Source organism: Cibotium barometz, chromosome 30 (assembly GCF_041138505.1).
Source record: "Cibotium barometz isolate CiBa-2024 chromosome 30, ASM4113850v1, whole genome shotgun sequence".
In the NCBI taxonomy this organism is placed as follows: domain Eukaryota; kingdom Viridiplantae; phylum Streptophyta; class Polypodiopsida; order Cyatheales; family Cibotiaceae; genus Cibotium; species Cibotium barometz.
In genome coordinates, this window is record NC_141075.1 from 1,587,495 (window position 1) to 1,614,770 (window position 27,276).

At 45.9% G+C, this 27,276-nt stretch overlaps 1 protein-coding gene across 1 annotated transcript; it reads left to right on the forward strand.

The window, feature by feature from the left end:
* The first annotated feature begins 7,923 nt into the window (after positions 1-7,923).
* LOC147621067 (serine/threonine-protein kinase-like protein At3g51990) lies at positions 7,924-9,798 on the forward strand. The gene has a single exon (XM_086823766.1). The coding sequence runs from the start codon at positions 8,157-8,159 to the stop codon at positions 9,606-9,608; it is 1,452 nt and encodes a 483-aa protein (XP_086679892.1). The 5' UTR covers positions 7,924-8,156; the 3' UTR covers positions 9,609-9,798.
* The last annotated feature ends 17,478 nt before the right edge of the window (positions 9,799-27,276 follow it).

The window sequence follows — 27,276 nt, forward strand, 5'->3', positions numbered from 1 at the left end:
ATAACAATGGTGTTGACAAGGTTCGTATTATGTTGCTCAAGCAAGGTCATCCTTGCATTAAAGTCTACCTTAGTGACTAGGTTATCGATCATCACATCATCATTTGTTGTCATCAAGTTGAACATTCTCGTCCATCACATGATCTATCTATACTTCATTAGCCATGTTCAGTGGGGTTGAGAACACTTGAGCCTTGCAAGGTAAAGAGAAGGAGAGGATAATGCAAGGGCCTTACCAATTTAATCCTCAAGACACTCTCAGTAGAGTAACTCTCTCTTGTGGAGAGCTAGGGTCCTCAACCTTGCCTCCTTCCTTTGTCACCCACAAAGGAGCTTTGTAAATGGGTGGGGAACAAAGAGTGAGAGAGCTATGAAGCTCAACCTATACTGCGATGCCATGATGAGTGAGAGAATGAGAGAGTAGATAAGAGAAGGAGAGAGGGAGAAGAGAACATACATTAACACCATCACTCACCCACACAATCCCTAAGCAAGCATACAAGCTACTTCAATCACAAGAGCAAGAAGACTCAAACTCAATTGTGAGAATGGGATTATGTGTTTTTTCATTAGTCAAAATGACTTATATACAAGACTCATTTGTACAATGCCTGACCACCGAAGGGGCCCAATAAGTTATTCTAGGCTACTTTCCTAGTCTAAATGCCCGACCACCGAAATGATGTTCAAGGGGCCCAATAAGTTATTCTAGGCTACTTTCCTAGTCTAAATGTGCATTATTGACATTACATAAGCTAGGTGTTTAACTATCTTTTGGCAGTACACAAGTCATAAGCTTAGAGATTTCCCATAAAAAATTTGCATAAAGTGCATTGCACGATATAAAAATGTGGCTTGAAGATGTTACCACACGTTTTGGAGTAATAATACCTAACGTGGTTAACATACCCCCACCCTAACCACGGTTTTGTCCTCAGAATCAGCATTGAAGCTCCGGGAGGCTAGTGGTAGAAGCTGCTAAAGTTTCGGTAGAAGTCGTGTATGGGATGGTTCGATGTAGGCTTTATAAGATGTCCAAAAGGTTGTCTCAAACATATCTTCAAATGTGAGCATGTGCTAGCCTTGCATACACTATAATCGCTTATAGTAGCTGAGTATTTGGTGCAATGTGGGATCCTTGTTGATGTCAAAGGCCATGCCATGTTGACCTTCATCAAATGCATGCCAATTAGGGAACTCTACCAAAAGGACAATATTGAGCTTGAAAGATCGGATGGTGACAACCATATCATAGTCCGGCACTGCATCATAAACTGGGATGAACTTCTGCATTGTTTGAAGCATCCATTCTCATGCAAGAATAGGAGTGGTTGAGGTGGAGGTATCCATGGGGAATTGAAATGTAGCTTTGGGTTCTTCTCCAATACTTGCTCAAAGAAGTCCCAAACCCATCTGCGTTTGATCAGGAAATAAATAAGGTTGATCCTAAGATACCTTGTAGCATCTCTTTCCAACACTTGGCCTTGAGAAGGTAAGGTCATTGCTCCCCCATGAGGTCATGTGTCATTGGAGCTACTATGGCTTGTGGTCATTTGTAGCCCCCACAGTCCCTTTTTGATGAGATTTGGACCACTGATTGAACTCTTGCTCCAGATAAATCTTGATAAGGTATATATTGAGACAATGAATGATCCTGTTGGTGTTAGGGGTAGGGTGCCACTCATCTAGGATTTTGAGGGCTCTGTCAATATCAATCCCATCTCGAGAGGATCACGCTAATTGAATGAGTGGTCGGGGGGTGCATCTATTACTTCTCACTGATGGGGCCACCTAACCGTGTTAATTTCTACTAGTAAAATTATGCTAACTCATTATTAGTTGCTTCTTGGAGAAGAATTTTGCAATTCCCAATCGTTTAATGTACATAAGAAAGGGGCTACCTTCCCTATCTACTAGTAATAGACACCATTTTTTGCAACTCCATATGCAATTAAATGTTTTTCTTTTTAAGCTAATTAATTAATTACTAAAAATGCATTCTATTTCACTTTTCTAATAGAGTTGCACGGTTGTAATACTTCTAATCAAAAGTATGTTACTCACAAACAAAAAACGATGGCAGTTCTTACTTATCACATCATGCAATCTCCTCCATGTGTTTCCTCACACTTCTCCCCATGCAAATCGTACTTATTCTTCTTTCTCTCTCTCTCTCTCTCTACCCTTGGAGACCTATCTTTTTCATAAAAGCCTTTAGAGAGCTTCATTGCTTCACATTCACGTGCTAAACACCCTGTTTTTTCTTTCTATACTACTAAAACCTTGCTTTTTTACCTTGGGTAGCCTAAGATGCTTGCACAAAAGCAAGCATCGAGAGAAGACCACGTGGCTACCTAAGTCTTCAAAAAGCATGCTAAAAAAGTAAGCTTAAACAAACGCTACCCTTAAAACAGATACTGTTTAAAAAAAGGTCTCTTCGTTTGAGCTTGAGATTATTTGATATGGACACACGTGTACATTTTGTTCGATATATAGTAAGATGAAAGCAAGCATGGCTACAGCAGGTGCGCGAGTTAATATTCGATCTAAGTGGTTCATGTCGGGGAAGGAGGTAGGAGGAGGGGGTATGAACTTGGGCGAAGGCCTAGCAGGCAGCGTTATGCCTCGTAAAATTTCGACCGTGATTATACTCCAGCAACTGTAGCACCATAGCTCATCGTGAAGTACTACTTCACTCGCTGCCTGATCACTTTTAAAATCAATATTAGCCATCGCCTGCATCGCGACATCTAGCTAGTCGTGATGTCGGGGTGGAGCCTTGATCGGATTAACTGAGCTAAGATCATTTTTCCCTGCTTTCAAAACCTTCTTGTTGTATTCCACGGAGTAGGCTGCCTGATTACTTAAAACTATAGTACCCTAATCACCACATCCACGTACCGACCTACAGGCTGGGCCTGTAGATAGCAGTATTTCTAACGTAGTTGTGAGCCTGCATTGGATGAACGTGAATGAGCTGAGGGTTGAGTATGCCCAAGCTGGGAACGAGTAGTGGTAGCACCGCCCATGGGATTGGGATTGGGGTTGGATATAATGACTGTATAGAAAAGAAGGAGCATTACTGTTGAATCAATCTTGCTTCTTGTCAACATGTTGCTATGATCCTTCAACACGTAATGACTGTATAGAAAAGAAGGAGCATTACTGTTGAATCAATCTTGCTTCTTGTCAACATGTTGCTATGATCCTTCAACACGTAAGAAGCGCTATTTTGTGAAAATTAGAAGAAACCAGCTATTGAAATATGCTAGTGGGTGTGTGCAGGAACAAGCCCTTAGCAAGAGACTGTAAAAGGGAGTCTGTAATTAAGTGGGTAGCAGTGAAAAAGATGAGAGGAATCTACTAATGAGAGAATCAAGGATAACATGAGTGAATATAGGGGTGTGGAAAGATTCTAGGAAAAAGTGTCCCAGATGTAGGGGAGGTGGCACAAATCAAGGAGAAATTAGTGGGATTAGATGCTTGGCATCTTGTAGATGTACAACCTATAAATTGGGGCATTTGCCTAATGAGAAATTGCTAGTTTTTGAGTACCCATGTCTACATTATCGTATTAGATTAATTGTTCATTAATCTCGTCTTAATCTCATCTGCTAATTATGTTGATTCTTGCATTTGATCCACCATAAATCATCACATTGCTGCAAATTTAACATGGTATCCAGCCAAGCTTAGAATTCAACTAGTATTCAAGCTTAATCACTCTTGTTAATCATGATTAGGAGTTAATCACATTTTAAAGCTCTTTTTGAACCATTCTTTGCACCCCCAGTTGGTGGAGGAGCTCCCTCTCCCTCTAGCCTTAACAGTAGGCTAAAAGCTCCTAGCCTCATCTAGCTACAAGCCCCACGCTCCAGCCCATCTATTCAGCTCATCAAATTGCTGCCCGAAACCGCCGATTTTCACTAATTAAGAGGCATCGTTTTTCTGAAGGAGATCTCAGATCTACACTCACTCAAAGTGAATTAGCCTAATACCTCTTAGCCCTAGAGGTTTTCAAGGATGCTCTACATGCTGGTGATCTTAGATTTGAGAAATTCCTCAAGGAGAAGTGGCATCAAGCTCTGCATCAAATTTGCAAGTGACTTTGGTAAAACAGAGATTAAGCATTCAATGTCTAGTCAAATATTTTGTTTCTTGGATTTATCCTCTACTAGACTAACTTCTATTGATGCCCTTGAAAGGATTTGAGCTCATTTGAACTCTAAGGCACCTGATCTAGCCTCCCCGCACACTCTATTTTTTGCACACAAAACAAGGAATTATTTCACTAATCAATGATTAATTAACACTAATAACTATTTTTTGGTACAATTGAGGGTTCAAATTTACCATTGGGTATCTGATACAGATCCTTATCACTTCAAATTGCAATTCGGAGATGGTTTGATATTCCAACCATTAAGTACAAATCAGTTACCCTTGGCCTTATGTAATTTTTTGTGAATTCATGCTGATAAACTTGTTGTAATCATCATTAAACATCAGATTTGAGTTGTAAAAGGGTAGACACTACCCTTGAATCTTGAATTGGATCAAGAGGTAAGACCCCCTTCACGTCATCATTATGAGCAATGCACAAAAAATAGCTAAATTTAATGGGGGGAGCAGTTTCATACATGGCAAACAAAGACCATGTATTTGCTCATGAGGAAAAATTTGTGGGGGACTAGTTGAGGGAGGAGATGAATGTCTGAGGAGTATGGAGAGAATGAGTGGAAGAACAGGAATGAGAAAGCATTAGGACTCATTGCACTTAGCTTAAATGATGAAATCATTCACACCACATTGCAGGGATACAACGGGCTAAAGATGCATGGGATGAACTCAATAAATTATTTGGCACTCAAGCAAAAAATTCAAAGATAAATTATTTGGCACTCAAGCAAAAAATTCAAAGATAAATCTGCTAATGCGATCCTACAAACTTGACATAAAGGAAAGTAAACCTCTAACTACGCACTTGAACAAATACAAAAGCATTAAGCAACCATTGAGAAGAAGGTAGTGGATGATGAGGCACTAGTAGTGCTTCTGAAGAGTGTGGACAAAGGAGAATATGAGAACATTGTGGCAACCTTAAAGAATGTACCAGAATTGAAACTGCATGAGATAGAAGGAGCTCTACTAGAGCAAGAGAACAAGGTCAAAGAGAAGAAAGGGTTGGACCCAACAACTGGAGAGAGAGGAGAGAGCATTCTACACCTGAGGAGGATTCTCACGAGGACGAGGATGAGGAAGAGGCAGGGGAGGAGGAAGTACCTTCACTTGTCACAATTGTGGGAAGCCAGGACATATGGCTAGAGACTGCTACAACAAACCCAATGAAGAAGGATTGACATCGGCAAACTTCATGGAGACTCGTAAAGGGAAGAGGAGTTAGGACATCTTTTTGGAGAGAGAAAGAGAAAGAAACCCCACAACCCAATGTAACTTGCCCCAATAGAGTAAAACCACCTCTGAGCCACCGATGATGTAGGCCATGTGGTAGATGTATGTGTGAGCACTTTAGTCAAGGTCACGGGCACTTGTAGTAGCCTTGGACACATAGAGAGAGAGTGTAAAGGACTATGAGTTAGGGACTTGAGGCACTAGATTGCGGGCTGCCAAGTAAGAGGGAAACTTCGTATAGGGTCCAGGTGTGCTAGAGTTATTCACTTGAGAGGAGGTGTTGAAATATGCAAGTGAATGGGTGTGTGCGGGAACAAGCCCTTAGCAAGAGACTGTAAAAGGGAGTCTGTAATTGAGTGGATAGTAGTGAAATTATGAGAGGAATCTACTGATGAGAGAATCAAGGGTAGCATGAGTGAATATAAGGGTGTGGAAAGATTCTAGGAAAAGGTGCCCCCAGATGTAGGGGAGGTGGCACAAATCAAGGAGAAATCAGTGGGTTAGATGCTTGGCATCTTGTGGATGTACAACCTATAAATTGAGGCATTGGCCTAATGAGAAATTGTTGGTTTTTGAGTACCCCTGCCTACATTATTGTATTAGATTAATTGTTCAACTAATCGCATCTTAATCACATGCTAATTATGTTGATTCTTGCATTTGATCTACCATAGCTCATCACATTGCTGCAAATTTAACATCAGTGTCATCAAGGCGCCCACGGGAAGCTTCACAATTTATCATCATTAGGAGACCGGTCACATCATCAAGTCTGGGGACAAATGTATAAAATCAATCCCAGCGTCTCGTGCTTCTTCGACAACAATTTTATTTAAAAGAAAGCAAGCTTTCTTTGTTATAGACCATAGGGGAGAAAAGCTGAAAACAATTGAGCAGCGAGTGGTTCTCCCCTTGCCAACTGTGCCTGAAACTGTAAAGACGAATAGAGTATCCGACATCTTTTGATGACTCGATGGGACATTCCACGTTAATTTTTTAACCATTGTCACAGATTCCTTCTACGGATGAATTCAATCTGATGATGGCTCGGCAATGCGCCGAATATCTGGCCAAGTATTTTGAGAAGGCAAATCTATTGCTAGGACGGCAAGTTCAAGGAGCGACTAAAGGCCTTGGTATGGCTACTGTATAAAATTCTGATTTACAATCTCAAGTGTGGTGGAGTTAGCCCCATTGTAGAAATAAGTAAGCCTAGTGGGAGAGGAGGTAAAGCAGCTAAAAGTGTCATCCGAAGCTTAAAGTCAGGAGCATGTGCGAATGCTTGAAGAAATCAAAACACCCTTTTTACCTCGCATCTTGGTTGGCTGTCCATGGTGCCGCTCTTGAAGCCTAGACACTTGATGACGTTAGGGCAGATGCCTGCATGATCTTGCAAGCTCTACAAGATGGCACCTCGTTCTCCACATCCTTTTTCCATGCCAGAGCATCGTCTTCACTGCCAATTGGTGTCCTGAGGTGGGGTCCATGGTCAGGTGCACCGTGCCGCATCCACCGGATACATTTTGCAAGCTTGTATATGCTTGAGAATCCCCAACTACCTCATGCATAAGATGTCTTGGTGCATAAACGCAAGTAGGCTCTCTCTCTCTCTCTCTCTCTCTCTCACACACACACACACACACACACACACACACACACACACACACACACATATCATCATCATCATCAAAACCAAGTGCAGTCCATGCTCTGAAGCTTGTAAAACAAGATTTAGATTCTTTTACCACGTTTTGTGTGAGTGCTTGGGTGTAGTGCAGAGCATATTTGAAATGCTTAAATGAACATGAATTTGAAAGCATACTTGGAAGCAATCCTGGACTGACATCTGAAATCGATGAGCTTGAAGCCTGTTCTTATGTTCGATGGGGATTTAAAAGTACCTCACAAATTAAAAAATTACAAATTCATTACCACATTTGAAAATGAGTTTTGTATCATGAATCAATACGTAGGACTAATGGCCGCCTTCAACACTGAAGGTGTTTTGGTCCACTTTCGATATCGAAAGTGCTATTTGGGAAACGAGGGAAGGGCATGTTCTCTTATGTTTATAAAATTTTGGGGAGGACTGTGCTAACTCCCCACCACCATACTTTATGTATGTTAAAAAAAAAACTCGAGCACGAAAATCCTATGACTTGATAAATGATGTGTAACTTAGATTCAAATGTGGTAATTTGAAATTATCAACCTTGTGATGTACCCTGAGATCTCTGTCAATGTCTATCGATTCCTCACGTCAAATATAATCATAGACTTGCTGTTCATGCTCATTCGAGCTCTATAAGTTATTCATATAAACATGAGAAAGACATGCATACGAAGAGAGGACGTGCTGCAAAAATGGTATGGGTTGTAGTATTCAAGCGCTTCAAGATGTTTATACATGAACAGAACACAAGTTCTTTCAAAGTACCAGAACACAAGTTCTTTCAAAGTACGTTAACAACGCACAAAAGTGCAAGCAATCAAGAAGATAAGAGTACCCAAGCGTTCTAGTTAAGTGGCATTCAAAGATAATTTCTCGATCCTCTTAATAGACGCCAGCAACCGGCTTCTCCTGCTCAGCTACCCGATATGATTTCTCGATCCTCTTAATAGACGCCAGCAACCGGCTTCTCCTGCTCAACTACCCGCTCATATCGCAAGCTTGGAAACGGTAGAGTTCCGCTTCCGCGCTCCCTTCCGCCTGCGGCTGCGAGAACCGATCTGAATCTTGTAAGCATGGGCTACCTTTCGTGCAAAATAGGGTCGGCAGTGGTGGAGTCGCACAAGAGGGAGAGGAAGCCCGCCTCTCCACAGATCTTCAACTTCGAGGATCTGGAGAGCGCTACAGGGGGCTTCGCCGTGGAGACTTTACTGGGAAAAGGTAGCCATGGCTGCGTGTATAGGGCTGTGCTGGGGAACGGGACGCAGGTGGCTGTGAAGAGGCCGTCCTACGGACGCCGGATGCTCCAGGACGAGGCAGCTTTCGACAACGAGATCCGGATCCTGTCCAAGCTCAACAATCCGCGCCTGGTGAGGCTGCTGGGCGTCTGCCACGACTCTAACAAGGAGAAGCTCCTGGTAGTGGAGCTGATGCACAACGGCACCCTTTACGACATCCTCCACGAGCGGCAGCAGGGGCGCGAGCCCATGAGCTGGTCCAAGCGCGTCCACGTGGCCCTGCAGACGGCCAGGGCAGTGTCCGACATCCACAGCATCTCGCCCCCCTTGATCCACCGGGACATCAAGTCCTCCAACATTTTCATCGACAGGCACTGGAATGCAAAGCTCGGGGATTTCGGCCTTGCCCTTTGGGTTCATGCCGACTCCACTTCCACCCCGCCTGCTGGCACGTTGGGATATCTGGATCCCGAGTACACCACACCCGACATGCTCAGTACCAAGAATGATGTGTTCAGTTTTGGTATTCTCCTGTTAGAGATTATGAGTGGCCGGAATGCGATTGATGTTCATCACAACCCTCCTAGTATTCTAGAATGGGCAGTACCTCTTATCAAGGCTGGGAAAGCACTCGCTGTCTGTGATCCTAGCTTGAAGCCACCCAAGAACACATCATCTCTCAAGCAGATGGCCACTTTGGCTGCAAGATGCGTCAGGGACAAAAGCTCCAAGCGACCTGATATGACAGATGTTGTGCAGCAATTGCAGGAAATAAGTTGGAGGATCAGCTTTTCTATGTTCAATGGCATAGCATGCAAGGTGAAAAGAAACACAGCTAGAAGTCAGCAAAAGTCAGTCTTAGCAGAGGAGTGCATGTGCCCACCAACTCAGCATACAAAGTCTTACAAGAAGGGATGTCAAAGGAGTCTCAGGGTGTATGATGAAAGTCGGAGCTTGTTTCAAGCAAACGGTAGGAAGTTTGAGACTGATAATAATCACACATTTGAAGAGTCAAGAGACTTTAGCTTAATGAATCATCAAAGTCATCATTCTGTGGACATTCAAACTTCAAAGGATGGTGAAACATATGTCACCGACTTGCCAGTTGATGGGAGGAGATGTCTCGTTGATTTGTTCAGAGAACCCTTACAAGGTGTGATCACGACATCTCTGAAACAACAAGCAGCTTCAAAGGCCAATGTCACCTTGACAGCTGCTTTTCAGGATGTTGGGGAATACAGCTCAGATTATAAAGGGATCAAGGAGGATATAGAGTCACAGCCACACTAAGCAACTAGCAAACTTTGTTTCAATTGGACTTATAAGCTGGGAGTATTTTCTCTCACTGTCTGGGTGTAGAGCCTAAGAGATTACATCTCGTAGATGGAAACTAATGTACCAATTCAATTTCAGGGCCCATTCTTCTCATAGCATTCCAGTGTGATCCAAATAAAGCATTTGTTGTCTTAGCTTTGCCAAATGGAAGTGTGCACTGAATGAAAGCCCAACAAAAGCAGTAATTTGAACTCTTTGTTCTCTAGATAAGTAAAATTCACATAACATGCATGCAGTCTTCCAACTATTTTTCACTAGGCTTCGTTTTTTAAACTTCATATCTGAATGTTGAAAGGTGATACACAACTTGTTATGTGGAGTCTGAAATAAGGAACTTTTGTTTCTTTCTTTATCTTTTGACAGATTGCCAGTTTTGTCAAGTGTCCTAAGTGAGGTGGCTTTTCAAATGAGCAGATGGATTTTTCTGTCTTAATTTTGCATTGGATGAAACAGCCATGGCAACAAGTAAGTCATTGTTATACAATAAATATCATGTTATACTGAATTTGAACTCGAGAACTACTATAAATTGGCCTTAGAAGAGGAGCTGGTACAGGAGCAAGGGGACTAGGCAAGTTCCGTGCTTAGGAAGACCTACTATTTACACGTTCCGAGAATTAAGGGATCCGGGAACGGGAGATATATCTATTTCATAATGCATATGTTGCTGCTCCAAGAAATCGCTCTTGAGCCAAAGGTAAAGCCGTATCCTGAAGTAGATCTCCTTGTGTCTGGATCTCCTCCCCAATCAGAGTTACTCCAACCTCGGAGTCTGACTCAGTCCTTCGATCCCCCTCCAGTGTCATAAAAGAGTCCAAGATCCTTGTACCTTGCAGATACTGCAATATCGACAATCCTGTGTCCCAATGAGTCTTCAAAGTGTTAGCAGTCATCTCTTGTCTGTTTACTATGTTAGGGTCTCTGTTGTGGGTGTGCCCGCCTAGTTTTGGTGTGTCCCCATTTTCCTCACTTCCATGTATTTTTCCCATTTCTTTCTGGGTGTGGGAGGGTTGTCGGCTACCCTCATTTGTTGGCCGACTGATGTTCTCTGACCCGACTTGATCTGCTGCCTTGGCTGACTGTAGATACACTGGTCGATTGCCCATTTGCTGGTCGACTTGGCTGGGACAGGTCGTGGGCTGCTGTTGATTGTGTTAGTGCTGGCCGACTAGCAGCCCGGGGCCATATAAAACGGCCCCTTGCTCCCCCACATTGTTCATTGTATATTCCGAGATTTCATTGGTGTATATAGCAGAGTCACACTAGCTTCTCTCTCTCTCGCATTTGTGTATTGCTCTCTACAGCAGTTGTCTTCATTTCCGCTGTGCATTCTGACATGGTATCAGAGCCCCAGGTGACTTGAAGCTTGGAGACAGTGGGACGTCAAGGGTTTGTTGATTTAGGTGCTGATTGGAGACTGTTTTGGGCTGTACGGGACTTGGAGATCAGGTAGAAGGCAGCCATCATCGTTGGACAGCCACCTTGCATTCTGTTTGCAACCTCTTCTTCTTCTTTTTTCCCACCCAGCCTCCCTACACAAGACCTTGTGAACCCTTGAGATGGTAGATTTGCTTGAGATGGCTGAGAAGCACGTGAAGATCCCGACACTCTCCACGTTCCTGGTGGACCGCCAGTTGGACGGGAAGAACGGGAGGCACATGCACAATTATGGGATCGTGTTAATGTAAGAGTCTGTTCTTTCATCTTTCTCAATTGCACACCCCAGGTGATCAATCATATAAAGCATATGATGCTGGCTAGAGTATTTGGCAGCATTTGGCTTCTCTCTACAACAGGGTATCACTCATGAAGAGAATCTCCTTGGAAGATCAGAGGTGGGTGATGAATCCTGCAAAGTCGTCGACGATGCCGGAGCACATCAACAAGTTGCAGGCTCTTCAACAGGAAGTTCTCCAGGCAAGGAAAGAGATATCATCAGAGGATATGGCCATAACATTGCTGTCACATTTGCCCTCTCAGTACTCAGCCTTTTACTCTTCGTTGATCACCAGTGGCAGGCTCAGCACCATCACATGGGAGGAGCTTGTGTCCATGGTTTTGGACCAGGAAGAGGGCTTCACCAACCCTCCATAGGGCGGAGGTTTTGAGGCCTTAACTGGCCAACGGTCGAAAGGCTGTAATAACAACAAGAAGGGAAAAGGAAAGGCTTCATCGGAGAAGTCTTCTGAGAAGAAGCCTGATTCAGACCGAGATAAATTGAAGGCCGAGAGGACCTGTAATGATTGTGGCGAGAAAGGCCACTATTGGAAGAAGAGTCCCAAGCGGAATGGGAAGAGTGATGATTCTTCAGCTTCAGCTGCAAAGACTCCAGCCTTTGTGCACTTGGAGATGTTGGACACGGATGCTTCATCTTCTTCGAGCGAGCAGGCAGTTGGCTTCACCGCAAAGGATACTTGGGAATGGATTCTTGATAGTGGTGCTTCCAAGCACATGACTCCTTCCTGTGACTTCTTTCTGGATCTAAAACGGCAGGCAGGTCGCATTTTCATTGGCAACAATTCCACCATACCGATACACAATGAGGGCCGGATGGAGATCATTCCCGATGGCAGAGGGGGGAAGCATTCCTCTCGTGTTCTTTACGTCCTAGCACTTGGTTTTCATCTGTTGTCAGTGCATGAGGTGTGCAAGACTGGCTTCCGGGTGGAGTTTAAGGAGCATTTTGTTGCTCTACGGGACCGCGAGACTGGCCAGGTTGTTTGGGAAGGCGGCATGGAGAATGGTATATACAAACTGTCCGCACTCTCCTCTTTGACAGGTTCTCATATTGGTGATTTGTGGCACTTTCGGTTTGGCCACTTGAATGTGGATGCGCTGCGGCGAGCTTTCCGGGACCAGATGGTGGTTGGCTTGCTAGATGTTGGCAACAGGCAAGGATGCTGTAGTTCTTGCATTCGTGATAAGCAGCACAGGGAATTTTTTTCGAAGCATGCTTCCAAGCGGGCTTCGAAACCTTTGGAGTTGGTACACACTGACTTGTGTGGACCTATGCAGACTACATCCTTGGGTGGTTCTTTATACTTTATCCTGCTTGTTGACGATTGTTCCAAATTCACATGGGTTTATTTCCTTTCACAGAAGGACCAAGCTTTTGCTCGGTTCAAGGAGTGGCATGTGATGGTGGAGAAAGAGTCTAGCTTGTAGGTGAAGACTCTTCGGGCTGACAAAGAGAATTTTCTTCCAATGCTTTCGCGAGGTTTTGTGCGGAACATGGCATCAAGAGGGAGCTGGCTAATACAGGTTCACCGTCAGAGAATGGAGTAGTTGAACGTAAGAACAGGACTGTGGTGGAGATGGTGAGGACAATGCTGGAGCATCGTGATCTTCCTCGTCCACTTTGGCCATGAATAAAGAGTTGTGGGATCGAGTTTACCATTATACTTACTGAAATTCATTTTCTCGGGAAAATGAGTCATGGGCACCGCTGGTGAAACCGGCCTCTGGTAGAAACCAAAGTGCGGTGGACTAGCAGTCACCCGTCCACTTGTAGTCTAGATATGAAAACAAAAAGGATTGGAGCTAGAGTGCCCCAAATATGAAAATAAAACGACACCTGTTGGCCCCAAAGCTTGGCACCCCTTGCGGTATTTCTTTATTCAATTTCACAAATATGTAAGGCTGAGTACACCAAAAACCAGCCAAGAGAATACACCTGTATATCCAATCTGGTAGCCCACAATACCTCTTAGCACAGAGGATTCACACACACAGATCTGTGTCTCAAAGCAACACTCTGTGCTCCCCTTTGATCAGCCAAGACTATTCAGCATGACAACCTTGAACATACATCTGGCATATCTCATGCACATGATCCCACAACTCAGCACAAGCATACATTCACTATCCAATCTCTCTGTTTCCACCCTTTTCAATCTGCCATACCCCTCCTCTCACAAGGGGCCAGATAGCTCAAATCTGCAACAGACATAAGCCAATGGAAAGAGAGATAGATGATCTGTACTTGCACACTTGTTTCAACAACTTTGCTTCACACGTGTGGGTGTACCTCCTGTACCTTCCTCTCTTGCATCCACCTCAGTGCTGTATCTGCAGCTCTCTGATGCTGCGCCGACTGTTCCAAGAAAAACTCCGCCTGTACCAAGAAGAGCGCCGCCTGCAGCTGTACGGCTCTGTCTACCAGAAAAAGCGCCACCTGCAGCTGTACTGGTGCGCCTGCTCTACTGCTGTACCCGATTGTACCTGATGGTACAGTTCTGTACCTGCAGTACAGCCACCTGTCAGCAGTCATACAGGTAACTGTACCTGCTGTCCGTACAGTTGTACAGCGCCGCATGTACCTGCTCAAACACCTGTCTACGCCGCCTGTACCAGCAAGTCATGCAGGAGAGAAGACAGCCGTATTGTACTTGCAGTCGTACAGGGTTGTACGGGCTGCACACGTGGACTGTACGGCTGGTTTGCACAGAAAAACAGCAGCAGAAAACAGCAAAACAGTAGTCCCACGTTGCTTCTCCTCTCCTCCACACTTAGACTTGCACGATTGCCCAAAAGCTAGAGAGAGAGTGAAGAGAGAGAGGGATGCACTCCAAAAGTGGAGTTGCCCCCTCTCCAAACTTGTCCTAGGGCCCCAACTTTAATAGGCCTAGGGGCAACCATACATAAAACATTAAAATATTAATGTTCTAGATCCCCCCTTCACACCTAGGGATGTCCACACATCATTATCTCTGTCCGGGAACCCCACATGTGAAGCATTTAATATTTTGACTTAGCAACCACCATGCCCACACTTGTGCTGTTCCATTTTCACAGGGCCATGACATACCCCCCTCTTGAAAAATGGCAAGCGTCCTCGATTGCATTCTGGTGATAGAGCAAAATATGCAAAGTGAAATATACAATATGGCAAGATCAGCGTCCCAATCTCTCTAAGCCATGCACATGTATCAACATCATTCACTGCAAACCAATGGTGTAGTAGTAGTCCAAGTTGTATACCACTGTGAACCATACACAACCACAATATCCCATGTGACTAGTACACATATATCATAGAAGTCCTATAAACAATATCCCATGTGACTAGTACACATATATCATAGAAGTCCTATAAACAGATGTACTGTCAGTCATCAGTACCTTCGGGTGAGATAAAAACTGCACCAAGCGACCTCTAGATGTCATCTGAGCCTGTCTGTATCAAGGGAGTGGAGGTGCTACCCCCCTCTTGAGCATCAGCCAATGCTCCAGACCCATGCTCTGCTGAACCTGAATGAGCCACAACAAGAGTCGGCTCTAACTCAAAGGCATCGAGATAAAGCTGCAAAACCTGAGGTGAATCTGTTAAGTCACCTTCCTCCATCCACTTCGCATCCATCGGTGAATAGTTCTTGAACTTCACAAGATAGCGATGGGAAACTTTACCTCGTACCTTTCTTTCCTTATGTGCCAGTATCTGCTCTGGAATAAGAACCTCATCAAGTTCCTCAACTTCCGGCTGAGCCTCATCTGATACATCCTCAGGCACATCCCTACGGAAAGGTCTAAGGAGACTCACGTGAAAAGCATTGTGAATCCTCCAGTAATCTGGTAGCTTCAAACGATAGGCTACCTCACCAATCTTTTCCAATACCTGAAAAGGCCCATAATAACGCATGCTCAACTTAGGGAATAAGCGCTCTTTACCCTTCATCTTCTTGAGTCTAGCCTTTTCAAAGCACAAAAGTACCCAATCACCCAATGCAAACTCTAAAACACGTCTGTGACGGTCTACGGCTTTCTTTTGCTTCTGCTGAGTTTTTTGGAGTGCCAACTTAACTCTCCGATAAGCTTCATCCATGTTTTCCACATACTGATCAGCCTCAAAAATCTTATCCTTTGTGTGCAAAATGGGTGGTACCTTCTTCCCCCCTTCCACAATCTCAAAAGGCGCTTTGCCTGTCGAGGTATGGATAGTGTTGTTATATGCAAACTCCACTAAAGGAAGATACTTTTCCCATTGTTGCTTGTGCTCTGACACATAACACTTGAGAAGATCCCTGGCTGACTCGTCCTCCCGGACTGGGCTCACATGGGACCAGTTTACCATCCCAGGTCCTGCACCTTTTGTACAGATATGTCTACGTGGCATCCAAGTGCGGGATGCACGTGACACTCAAAAACCGCGAGAAGCATAGGCTCCCAAGGCTATGCCCAAACTCTGGAAGATGCCAAGGATCTTGTCTCCTGAGTGCTAGTATCAACTTCTCCCATGGAGAATACTCTGCGGCTAAGATTGTGGCTATGCCTCCTCCGAGTCTGTCCTCTACTACCTCAATGATGCTAAAAGTCTCCACCCATGCACCAAAAGTCAGCTTGAGGTAGGGCGTGGCGGACTATGCTGCACCCGCCGTTGCGGGAAGACTTTACCAGGCAAGAGTCACACTTTTTGGTCTCCATCCTTCGGTCCCTCAGGGACGTAGGGGGAGTTTGTATTTCTGTAAGTGAGCAGCTTTTATCGGCAGTGATAGGCTCAGGAGTCACAGTCTCTGGGTGAGTGCAGTGGGTTACCATTATGATTAGAGAGGATTGCATGGGCTTCCTCAATGTTTACACCTTGAACGCTGCTTGCAGGTAGAGCCTTCTTATGGGCCCCTCGGAAAGGTGGTGCTCCTGGAGGAAATGTCAATGGTCCCCCTACTGTAGCTCTCTGAAGCTCACCTCTGAGGACGCCTTGTCTCTGAAAGCACTGAGCCCCCCCTAATCCCTGAATGTTCCATGAGGCTATCCGCATATCAATCTCTATGGGAGGTGGAACTATCGGACCTACCATCCACTCCAAGAGTCTTGGGTGTGGGTTTTGATGGGAAATAATCACAATCCATCTTGGGGCGAAGGCATGCCAAGTGGGCACAGATCTTGTCCTCCATGTGACGCCACTCTGTATGAGCACACGAGTAGGCATCTCCAAACTCCATCGAATCATCTCTGATGTGAGAGCTCCAGGACTCTTCTTGTCCTCAAACTTGGGGGACAAGAGGGCCACTATGGGGCGCAACCACAGCAAGGAGGACCCGCTTGATGGCACCTTGATGTTGCTTGATTTCACGTTCAAACGTGAGCTGTCAGAAAACTGCGCTTGCTCTGATGTTAGGTGAATGCCGCCGCCTTGGATTGACGATGTTGAGGGCTTTTGTAGAGCTATCAAAGGCCTTTAATCTGAACCAATTCGTAGGCGTTTTGGTGCTATGAGGAGGGAGAAATCAGCATTCTACCAGAGATGCTCCAGACCTCGGTCCGAGTTTTAATGGTGAATGGATAAGATTAGGGTTAATCTTGCACTAATGAGAGGGAATGATGAAGGTAGAAGGGAGAGCAGGTCCTAAGATTAAAGTGGCTCTGATACCACTCTTGAGCTTGTGACCATAGCTTTGGTGGGAAGAAGTGGCTATCCATAGCTATGGGTGGAGCCTAGAGGATAGGTAGAATAGTGACCGTGTGTGTGTGAGATAAGCACGATGACAGAAGATAACGCTAGGATACCACAAAAACGATGATCTTCTCATTACATTAGGGTTTCTTGAATAGCCTTTGCTTACATGGGCACTTGGCTCTCATTCGGCCACTCTAGATCTCTTCCCTATCCTCTCTTCATAGAGGGGGGTTCACATGCCATTTGTTCCAACACCCCCCCCCCCCTTCTTCCCGGGTCTCCTCGTTCCTGCCTCCGCATCCTCTCCCCGTTTTCTTTCCCCTGCGGCTTTGGCAAATCGTTTTCTCCGGTTTTTTGGGGCGTCCTCCCTTCAGCAAGTCTCTGCTTTTTCTGGTCTTCACCCCGAGGACTCCATGGTAGCCGCTCCGTCAACTCCAACCGAGGCCCCCGTTACTTGCTTATCTTTTTCCGAAGCGGACCTTCAGATCCTCACTACGATTGTTGCAGATTAAAGGCCTCCACCCTGGTATGCAAGATTGTCAGTATAGCTGCCTTGCACGTGGACAACTCAGAGATCTTTTGCAGGCAAGCCTCATCAATGGACCTGCAAAGTTCATAGGCATTCATCCTCTGGGGCATGGCTACTACCAGGTTAAGTTCGACTCGCCACAAGCATCAAATCGAGTCATGCAGTTGAGCCCCGTTGCATTGCGTACGCCCCAAGCCTTCTTTGCACGGTGGCAGCACGGCTTCGACCCCGCGTCCGACCCTCTAGCCGGTGTGTCGAGTTTTCCAGTGACAGTTTGCTTCCCACAGGCCTTAGGAAGGAATACCTTCCTCTTCTCCCGGTGATTGGTGGAGCCATTGGGAGAGTTGTAACGTGTAGCGGAAGTCTTCGTATTGGAGGATCTTGTCACACAAATGCTCACACCGTCTTCTGTATCCTGAGTTTCGCAAGTTTAGCAATCCACTTTAATAGTTCAAACTTTAGAGAGATATGAGAGAGAGAGAGAGAGAGAGAGATGATAATTGTACACCGTATGGGGTCCCGAATTACCCACTGAAGGGCCCTCTATCCCGTTACCATGATAGTATTTGCTTGATAGTGTGACTCACGATAAGCCAAACGCAAGACCTCTGAAGACCAAGTGTTGGGCTGAACTGTGCACTGCTGTAGAAGCACCGAAGATGTCCAATCTCGAGCCTATGCACTCTTCCCAATGGTATGAGGGAGGGATGCAAAGCTAGGGCTGAGAGAGGGGCTGTTTGGGACTGTTCTAGACTGTATATGAATGCTGTAAATGAATGAGAATGCTGCGTTTTACCTTCACCAAGTGGCTGGAGCAAAAGGATGAATGAATGAATGTTGAAAACTGCATGGATGCAGAAAACGCAAGGTTTACTGATGGCTGAATGCTGTGAACTGATCACTGAATGCTGAGAACTGATCACTGAATGGTGAGAACTGATTTGTTTGCTGATGGCGGGCTGAATGCACAAGCGTTGGTGCTCCTATTGCTGAAGGATGATACGCTTCTCCAAAACGCATGGATCTGAAGTGGATGCAAGGCTGAATGGGATGCGCCTGAATGCTCCTTGGCTAAATTATGAGATGAATGAGAGAATGGATCAACCCTCCTATTTATACTAGCTATATAGCCAGTCGATTGGCACTAGATGCTGGCCGACTGCTTCATAAATATTAAATGCTTAATAATGATGTATAAATGCTGAAAATGATGGGAAAAATACCCAAAAAATCCTAGATAAATTCTGGATGATATATGGGGTTCCTGCAATGGTCTAGATGCTATGCATGAATGTTGTGCAATATGCAGGATGCTTTCTGATGCACACCTAAGGTTTCTACTGACTGTATATGCATGAATGCGTCTCTTTAAGTGGGTTAAGGGACTTAGATTGACTGACTGACTGACTTGCTATGGCTGAGAATGCATGAATGCGTCTCTTTAAGTGGGTTAAGGGACTTAGATTGACTGACTGACTGACTTGCTATGGCTGAGAATGACCTATGTAGCTCGTGCGTGACTTATCCTGGACTGAGGATTACAATGGGGTCACGACGTACGACAAATATCATCCTACTGGGTTCTAATAATGTACAAATGTTGCACTGCTGATGATGAGCCAGTTTTGTCGCCATGCACTATAGTGCAGAGTGCATGTGTCATTCCCTCTTGCTTAGCTTGGCAGTAGGTTCATGGCTTCCAAGTAGTCCGCCAACAACTGGGGGTACTCTTGAAAGAACTCGTCATCTAGCCATACAGCTTCGTGGGTACCTCGATCTCGGAATTTCGTATAGAACTCACGTATCCGTCGACTGGAACCATGCTTCCAACGATGAAAAGGATCTGCTCGGGCTCGATGACTTTTGCTTCGTCTACCACGTCTGGCTGCTGTTCATCTGAAACATCAAACACTTCCCATTAAAGCTTCTAAAGAGCTTTAAGCGTCTCTTGACACTAACTTGTTTGCTTAACACTAATCCTCATTGAGTTATGTCTAGGTCCTTGCAAACTCAGGGTTCAACTAATCAAGCCAAATCTCAAGGTGAAGAAGACGAGGTAACCTCCAAGCTTATCATAAAGGAGGTGCCCAAAATCAAGAAGCCCAAGAAAACTCCCAATCAACCAAAGTCAATATGGAACATGCTTCATCTATTTGGTGAGGGAATACTTGTAACATGCAGCGGAAGTATTCGTATTGGAGGATCCTGTCACACAAATACTCACACTGTCTTCTGTATCCTGAGTTTCGCGAGTTTAGTAATCCACTTTAATACTTCAAACTTTAGAGAGATATGAGAGAGAGAGATGAGAATTGTATACCGTATGGGGTCCCAAATTACCCATTGAAGGGCCCCCTATCCCGTTACCGAGATAGTATTTGCTTTATTATCTTTAAAGAGACTGACGGTGTGACTAACGATAAGCCAAACGCAAGACCTCTGAAGACCAAGTGTTGGGCTAAATGTACACTGCTGTAGAAACACGAAAGATGTCCAATCTCGAGCCTATGCACTCTTCCCAACGGAATGAGGGAGGGATGCAAAGCTAGGGCTGAGAAAGGGGCTGTTTGGGAGTGTTCTAGACTAAGTATGAATGCTATAAATGAATATGAATGTTGCGTTTTACCTTCACCAAGTGGCTGGAGCAAAACGATGATGAGATGAATGCTGAAAGCTGTATGGATGCAGAAAACGCAAGGTTTACTGATGGCTGAATGCTGAGAACTGCTGCGTTTTCTGATGGAGGGCTGAATGCACAAGCGTTGATGCTCCTCTTGTTGTAGGATGACACGCTTCTCCAAAACACATGGGACTGAAGTGAATGCAAGGCTGAATATGATGCGCCTGAATGCTGTTGGCTGAATATGATGGAATGAATGAATGATGATGCAAGGATTCTATTTATATGGACTCATGGAGCCAATCGGCTGGCTACTGAGCTGGCCGATTGCTCATGTCCAATAATAAATGCGTAAATGTGTATAAAATGTTGAAAATGATGAGAAAAATGCCAGAAAAATCCTAGTAAATATCCTGATAAATACTGGATGATATCTGGGGTTCCTGCAATGGTCTAGATGCTATGCATGAATGATGTGCAATACGCAGGATGTTTTCTGATGCAAACCCTAAGGTCTCTACTAACTGTATATGCATGAATGCGTCTCTTTAAGTGGATTAAGGGACTTAGATTGACTGACTGACTTGCTATGGCTGAGAATGACCTACGTAGCTCGTGCCTGACTCATCCTGGACTGAGGATTACAATGGGGTCACGATGTACAGATGTTGCACTGCTGATGATGAGCCAATTTGTCACCATGCACTACAGTGCAGAGTGCATGTGACATTCCCTCCTGCTTAGCTTGGCGGCAAGTTCATGGCTTCCAAGTAGTCCGCCAACAACTGGGGGTACTCTTGAAAGAACTCCTCGTCTAGCCATACGGCTTCGTGGGTACCTCGATCTCGGCATTTCGTATAGAACTAACGTATCCATCGACCGGAACCATGCTTCCATCGATGAAGAAGGATCTGCTCAGGCTTAATGATTTCTGCTTCGTCTACCACGTGTGGCTGCTGTTCATCTGAAACATCAAACACTTCTGGTCCAACATATGGTTTTAGCCAAGAAACATGGAAAACATCATGCATTGTCCAACTGGTAGGCAACTTTAACTTCATGGAGACATCACTTAACTTTTTAACTATTGGGAAAGGTCCAAAACTACGGAATGAAAGCTTGGGACAACGTTTGTCCACTTGTTTCAATCTTTGTTTCATGATACGCAGATAGACTCAATCCCCTTCCTTGAAGTGGACATCTCGTCTAGACTTATTCGCTTGTTTGCTATAGGTCCTTGATTGACTCAATGATCTCGGAAAATGCTTCCGTGGTTTTATTAGCCTCTAGAGATGGAGACACCAATCTCGTCAAAAGAGAAGAGAAACAACGACCAAAGGTTGCTTCATATGGAGTCCGTCTGACACTGGATGAATGATTGTCGGTCAAGATAGCTTGGACCAATGGAAGATAATGTTCCCATTTGGACTGCTGGTCATGACAATTTGACTTGAGAACATTAAAGGCCAATTGGTTATAAATTTCTGTTTGGCTATCTGTCTGCGGATGGAATGCACTAGATAACTGCAACTTAGTTTCAAAGTTTTCAAATAATGCTCTCCAAAAATGCAAGGTAAACTTGGAATCTCTATTTGATGTAATGGTGCTAGGCAAACCACAAATTGGGTACCAATGCTTGAGAAACAGACGGGCTACGTCCTCGGTTGTGGCCGTATGCTTGCATGGGATGAGCGTGCAGAATTTATTGAAGCGATCCACAATGGTGAAACACTGATTGTTACGGGATCCTCTGGATGCTGGTAGAGGCCCTACAAAGTCCATAGATATGTCGATGAAAGGTTCGTCGGGGTGTCACGTGCATCCCGCACTTGGATGCCACGTGGACATTCTGTACAGAAGGTGCAGGACCTGGGATGGTGAACTGGTCCCATGTGAGCCCAGTCCGGGACGAGTCAGCTAGGGATCCATCTCAGTCGTCCGAGGTCAGGTGTGCATCGTCCTGCACATGAGTCCAAGGTCAGGTGTGCATTGTCCTGCACATGAAGCAGTGCCAGTCCGCGCTGTGAGTCTCCCTCTGGAATGATGTCAGATGTGCTGAGTATCTAGTTTGCAACTGGATGCCAGACATCTGTAGGCATGTAGTTTGCATGTAGAGATGGAGCCAGCCCATAGGGCTACCCCAGTGGGTATTTGCATGTGCATACTTAGATGGGCATGGGGGAGGTGTAGAACCACCCCCAAGGGGCCAGGAGGGCCCAAGACTTTGCCCACCAGCCAAGGCAAGGGCTGGAGGGGCAGTCGGCCAGCTCCAGAGCCTCTGGACAGGCAGCCGACAGAGGTTTAAACCCTAAGACAGCAGGCGGCCAGGTGTGGGGGGCAGTCCCACACCTCTGCGTTGAATGCCCAGCAGCCAGGGTGCTGTCCCAGGGTCATGCGCAGGCTGGACAGGGGCTAAACCAGTGAGAAAACACTTTATTAAAGTGTGAACTCATTTATTTATTATATCTCAGTCGTGGGACTTCATAAAACCAGCCGACTGGATGCTATGAAGGGTATAAAAGCCCAGCCCATAATCCCATTATCTCATCTCATAATTCACCAAGAGCTCCAAGCAGCCAAGGGCCAGGACAGCCAAGAACATTGCTAAAGCTAAGGGGTGAAGGACTGAAGGTCAAGGGCAGGTTTTCCAGCCAAGAAAAGGTCAAGTACTCTTGTATTTGTTTCAGATTCACATCATTCTAATAAAGCAAATACACCATCCGTGGTGGGGGCCCTACAGAGGGTATTTGGGACCCAATACTGTGTCCTCTCCATCTCCCCCTTCTCTCTCTATTTTTCTGCACATCGTCTTTCAATTGTGCGTTAATTCCGTCGCGAAAAGAGTGCTGTTTTCTGAGTTTTGAAGTACCGATTCCTTCTCCGAAGCTTCCGCATATTACAGTGGTATCAGAGCCTACTTCAAGGACGAAGATTCAGCAAAGAAAATCAGAAAATTTTTCGCTCGTGTGGTTGGTTTTTAGACACCGGTGGACTACCCCTTTCGGAGTGACTCCTGTCCCTCGAAGGACGGTTGGTTTTTAGCCTCCGGAAGCCTCCGGAAGTCTCCCACACAGACAGTGGATGGTCAGATTGCGTTCCGGAAAGGAATTGCAGATTCCCGCTATGGCGAGCTTTGGCGACGAGAGAGAACCAGAACCATGGGACCAGAGTGCACCAGGCAGCCCAGCTAGGGCACCCGGCTTGAGTGTACAAGACATGTTCCAGCAGATGATGCGAGCAATCGCAGACCAGACAACCAAGTTGGACGAGCAGAAGGCGCGGATTTTGGCTCTGGAGGAGCGTTCTCGCTCTCCAGCGTCGCGTTTTCCATCTCCTCCTCCCTCTCCTTCCGTACCCCAGATACCAGATCCTCGTCACAGGGACCCTCTTGAGGGGTCACAGCCGCAGTCAAGCTCTTTGCTTGAGAGGCAGATACGGGCATTGGAGATTCGACAACGAGAAGACGAAGCCATGCGACGGGTGGAACACGAGCGTTACCTCCAAGCTTTGGACGCCAGATTGACACCGACGGCGCCCTCGAATCATTTTCCCGAGAAAATGAACTTCAGTAAGTATAATGGTAAACTCGATCCCACTACTCTGTATTCATGGTTACATCAATTTGAAGCTTACTTTGCCGCAGTTAGGAAAACAGATATTGACAAAGTGATCTTAGCCAGTTGGTATTTGGAAGGTGAGGCCATTCCTTGGTGGACTCAGTGGGCTCATGCCCACACCAGATCCGGTATGGCAGCTTATGGGTGGGACGAGTTCGTCCGTGACCTTAAGCAGCGGTTTTTACCGCCCCACTACCTTGAGCGACTCGAAGACGAGTTCAGGGGAGCGCGTCAGAACGCGCAACCAGTCCTTCAGTTTGCCAATAGAATTTCGACCTTGTGTCTACAATTAGGCTTATCTGATGCGGACAAGAAAGGGCAGTTTTTGTATGGCCTGGACACGCAAATCCAATGGGAGGTGCGTATGTTTAGACCAGCCACCTTTGAGGACGCACTCTCGCTTGCGCAGAGTGCAGAAATGAAACACAATGGTGGCAAGCCCAAGACTTCCCAGCCGGCTTCTCCCAAGGCTAACACCTCGGGGGGCAAAAGCCAGAACCAGACGGGGTCTTCCCCAGGACAGAGCCCGGGAGCCTCTGGCTCCAAGAACTCGAACAATGCGTCTAAGCTTACTCCAGACCAGAAAGCGGAGGCAGGCAAGACAGGTGGCAAGTTGAGTGCTGAGGAGCTTGCTCAGTACAGGAAGGAGGGTAGATGTTACTTTTGTCACACAAAAGGACATACTTCTCGGGATTGTCCGAAGAAGCCTCCAAAGCCCGTCGCCGCCTCCACAGCTTCCGTGGTGAGCACAGCTCCCACACAGACCCCAGCGGCGACCCCTAGTTCTTCAAACCCCGGTGCTTCAGTTGGAGCAATTATTAGCCGGGAGCTCGAAGATAAGCAGAAGGGCGCCCATGACCAGGAGTATGAGCGCAACGAATTGCTCAAGTCCTTTGGCTACATAGGTGGCCAGAGAGTCGTTGTCTTGTTTGACAGCGGCAGCACGGAGGATGTGATCACGGAAGAGGCCGCTCGGCGTGCCCGCTTCGAGCTCACTCCGGTGGACAAACAAGTTGAGGGATTTAGCACAGGTATGACAACGAGCGTCAAGTATGAAGCTCTAGGTGCTAAGTTAGTCATTCAGGGCATAGAGTTTGTGCGTGACTTTATGGTTGCCCCTCTTGTAGGAGCAGACATAATTTTGGGTATCCAGTGGTTTCACAAGTTCCTTCCTGATGTCAAGTGGGACAAGCACACGTTCCAGATTGATCGGAATGTGTCAAACACCCCTGTGACCATTAAGTGTGAGCCAGGTATTCCAAACTTTCCGCTCATAAGCCACTTGCAGGCTAAGCGAGCAGTCAGGAAAGGCGCACAATGTGCGATGATTTACGTCCAGACAGCCCAGACGGTGGCCAGTGCTTCCGAGAAGTACTCGGTTCTCCATGAAAAGTTCCAGAAGATTTTTCTTCGGGACAGTCTCCCTCCCCAGCTTCCCCCGTCCAGACCGGAGGATCACAAAATTGATCTCCTCCCAGGCTCGGAACCCCCGAGCAAGTTTCCGTATCGCCTTTCTAAGGCAATGGAATCGGAGTTGGACCGCCAACTCCAAGAATTGTTGCAAGCTGGCTTCATCCGCCCCAGCGTGTCGCCGTTTGCAGCACCGATCTTATTTGTCAAGAAGAAAGATGGATCTTCTCGGTTGTGTGTCGATTATCGTGCACTCAACAAGCTGACGATCAAGAGCAGATTCCCGATGCCTCGAATTGACTATATTCTCGAGAGGCTGAATGGAGCTAAGGTGTTCTCTAAATTGGATTTAAAGAGTGGGTACCACCAGGTTCGGATTGTTGAGGGGGACATCCCCAAGACAGCTTTCCGTACAGAACGGGCCCACTATGAATTTGTGGTCATGCCATTTGGTTTGACGAACGCCCCAGCTACATTTAACCGCATGATGATGCGTATTTTCCGGGAGTTGATTGGAGTGTGTGTGTTCATATTTTTGGACGACATCCTCATATTTTCAGCTACAGTTGAGCAGCATGACGTTGATGTGGAGAAAGTCCTTAGGTTGCTGGAAAGCAACGAGCTCTATGTCAATGAAAAGAAGTCAGAATTTTATCTGTTCCAGGTACATTACTTGGGATATATAATCAGTGCCGACGGCATTCGACTTGATCCGGCTAAAGTAGCCGAGATTGTTAACTGGGAAGTACCTCAGACTGCTTATGACATTAGATCATTTGTGGGTATATGCCAGGCATATTCCACCCACATTGACAAGTTTTCTGATCTCTCGGCAGACCTCACCGATCTGCTAAAGGGAGTGAAAACAAGGAGGCAAAAGATTCGAATGACTCCACGAGCGTTGGAGGCATTCCAGAACCTCAAGGTGGCTTTGTCAGAAGCGCCTTGTCTAGCCCTTGCCTCATGGGACGAACCATTTCAGGTGATCACCGATGCGAGTAACATCGCAATTGGCGGTGTATTGCAACAGAATGGTCATCCAGTAGCTTACATGTCTCGTAAGTTACTGCCCGCCGAAAAGAATTACTCAGTCTACGATCGTGAGCTCCTAGCAGTCATTCAGGCCTTGAAACATTGGAAACATTTCCTGTATGGCCGTGACTTCGAGGTTCGCACTGACCATCAGGCATTGCGCTGGATTCAGACAATGCCAAGTGCACAGTGGAGTGATCGACAACACCGCTGGAGTCAAATATTCCAGCAGTTCGGTGGAATGATTGAGTACCTTCCAGGAAAGGCCAATCCAGTGGCCGATGCTTTGAGCAGGAAGGGACAAGTAGCTGCGATTCAGACCACTAGACTAGACCTTGTTGGTATAGGACTAGAAGACATGAAGCACACGTACGCGGATTCCGAGGAATTCGGTACACAGTGGGAACAGGCATTGGATGCCACAGGACCATGCCATTTTCTGATACGCGATGGTTGGCTTTACTACAAAGGCCGACTGTGTGTCATGAAATCATTCCGGGCAGCTCTTCTCCATGATGCCCATGACGCCATTACAGGTGGTCATAGGGGCATGAATTCGACTCTGGAGAAATTAGAACGGCAATACTATTGGCCAAAGATGAGGCGTGATGTGTTTACGTATGTACAACGCTGTGACATTTGTCAAAAGGTGAAAGCTCCTCGTGGAAAGAAGATAGGGTTGTTACAGCCTTTGCCAATTCCTGAGGGTCCTTTCCAAGACATTTCAATGGACTTTGTCACAAATCTGCCTCCCAGTCCGAGTAAGCGTAATACACAGTGTTTGACTATTGTTGACAGGTTCAGCAAATTTGTGATGCTTATTCCTTGCAGGGCCAATGTGACCGCCGAGGACGTTGCCCAGCTTTTCATTCGGCATTGGTACCCGATTGGTGGGATTCCTAGGACCATAGTGTCAGACCGAGATGCCAAGTTTACCAGTCATTTTTGGAGGGCATTGTTTGATAATTTTGGTACTAAGTTGAATTTTTCCAGTGCATTCCACCCACAGACAGATGGCCAGA

Bases quoted from the DNA above. Each gene is read 5' to 3' on its own strand.
- LOC147621067 (XM_086823766.1), top strand. From the start codon at position 8,157: ATGGGCTACCTTTCGTGCAAAATAGGGTCGGCAGTGGTGGAGTCGCAC.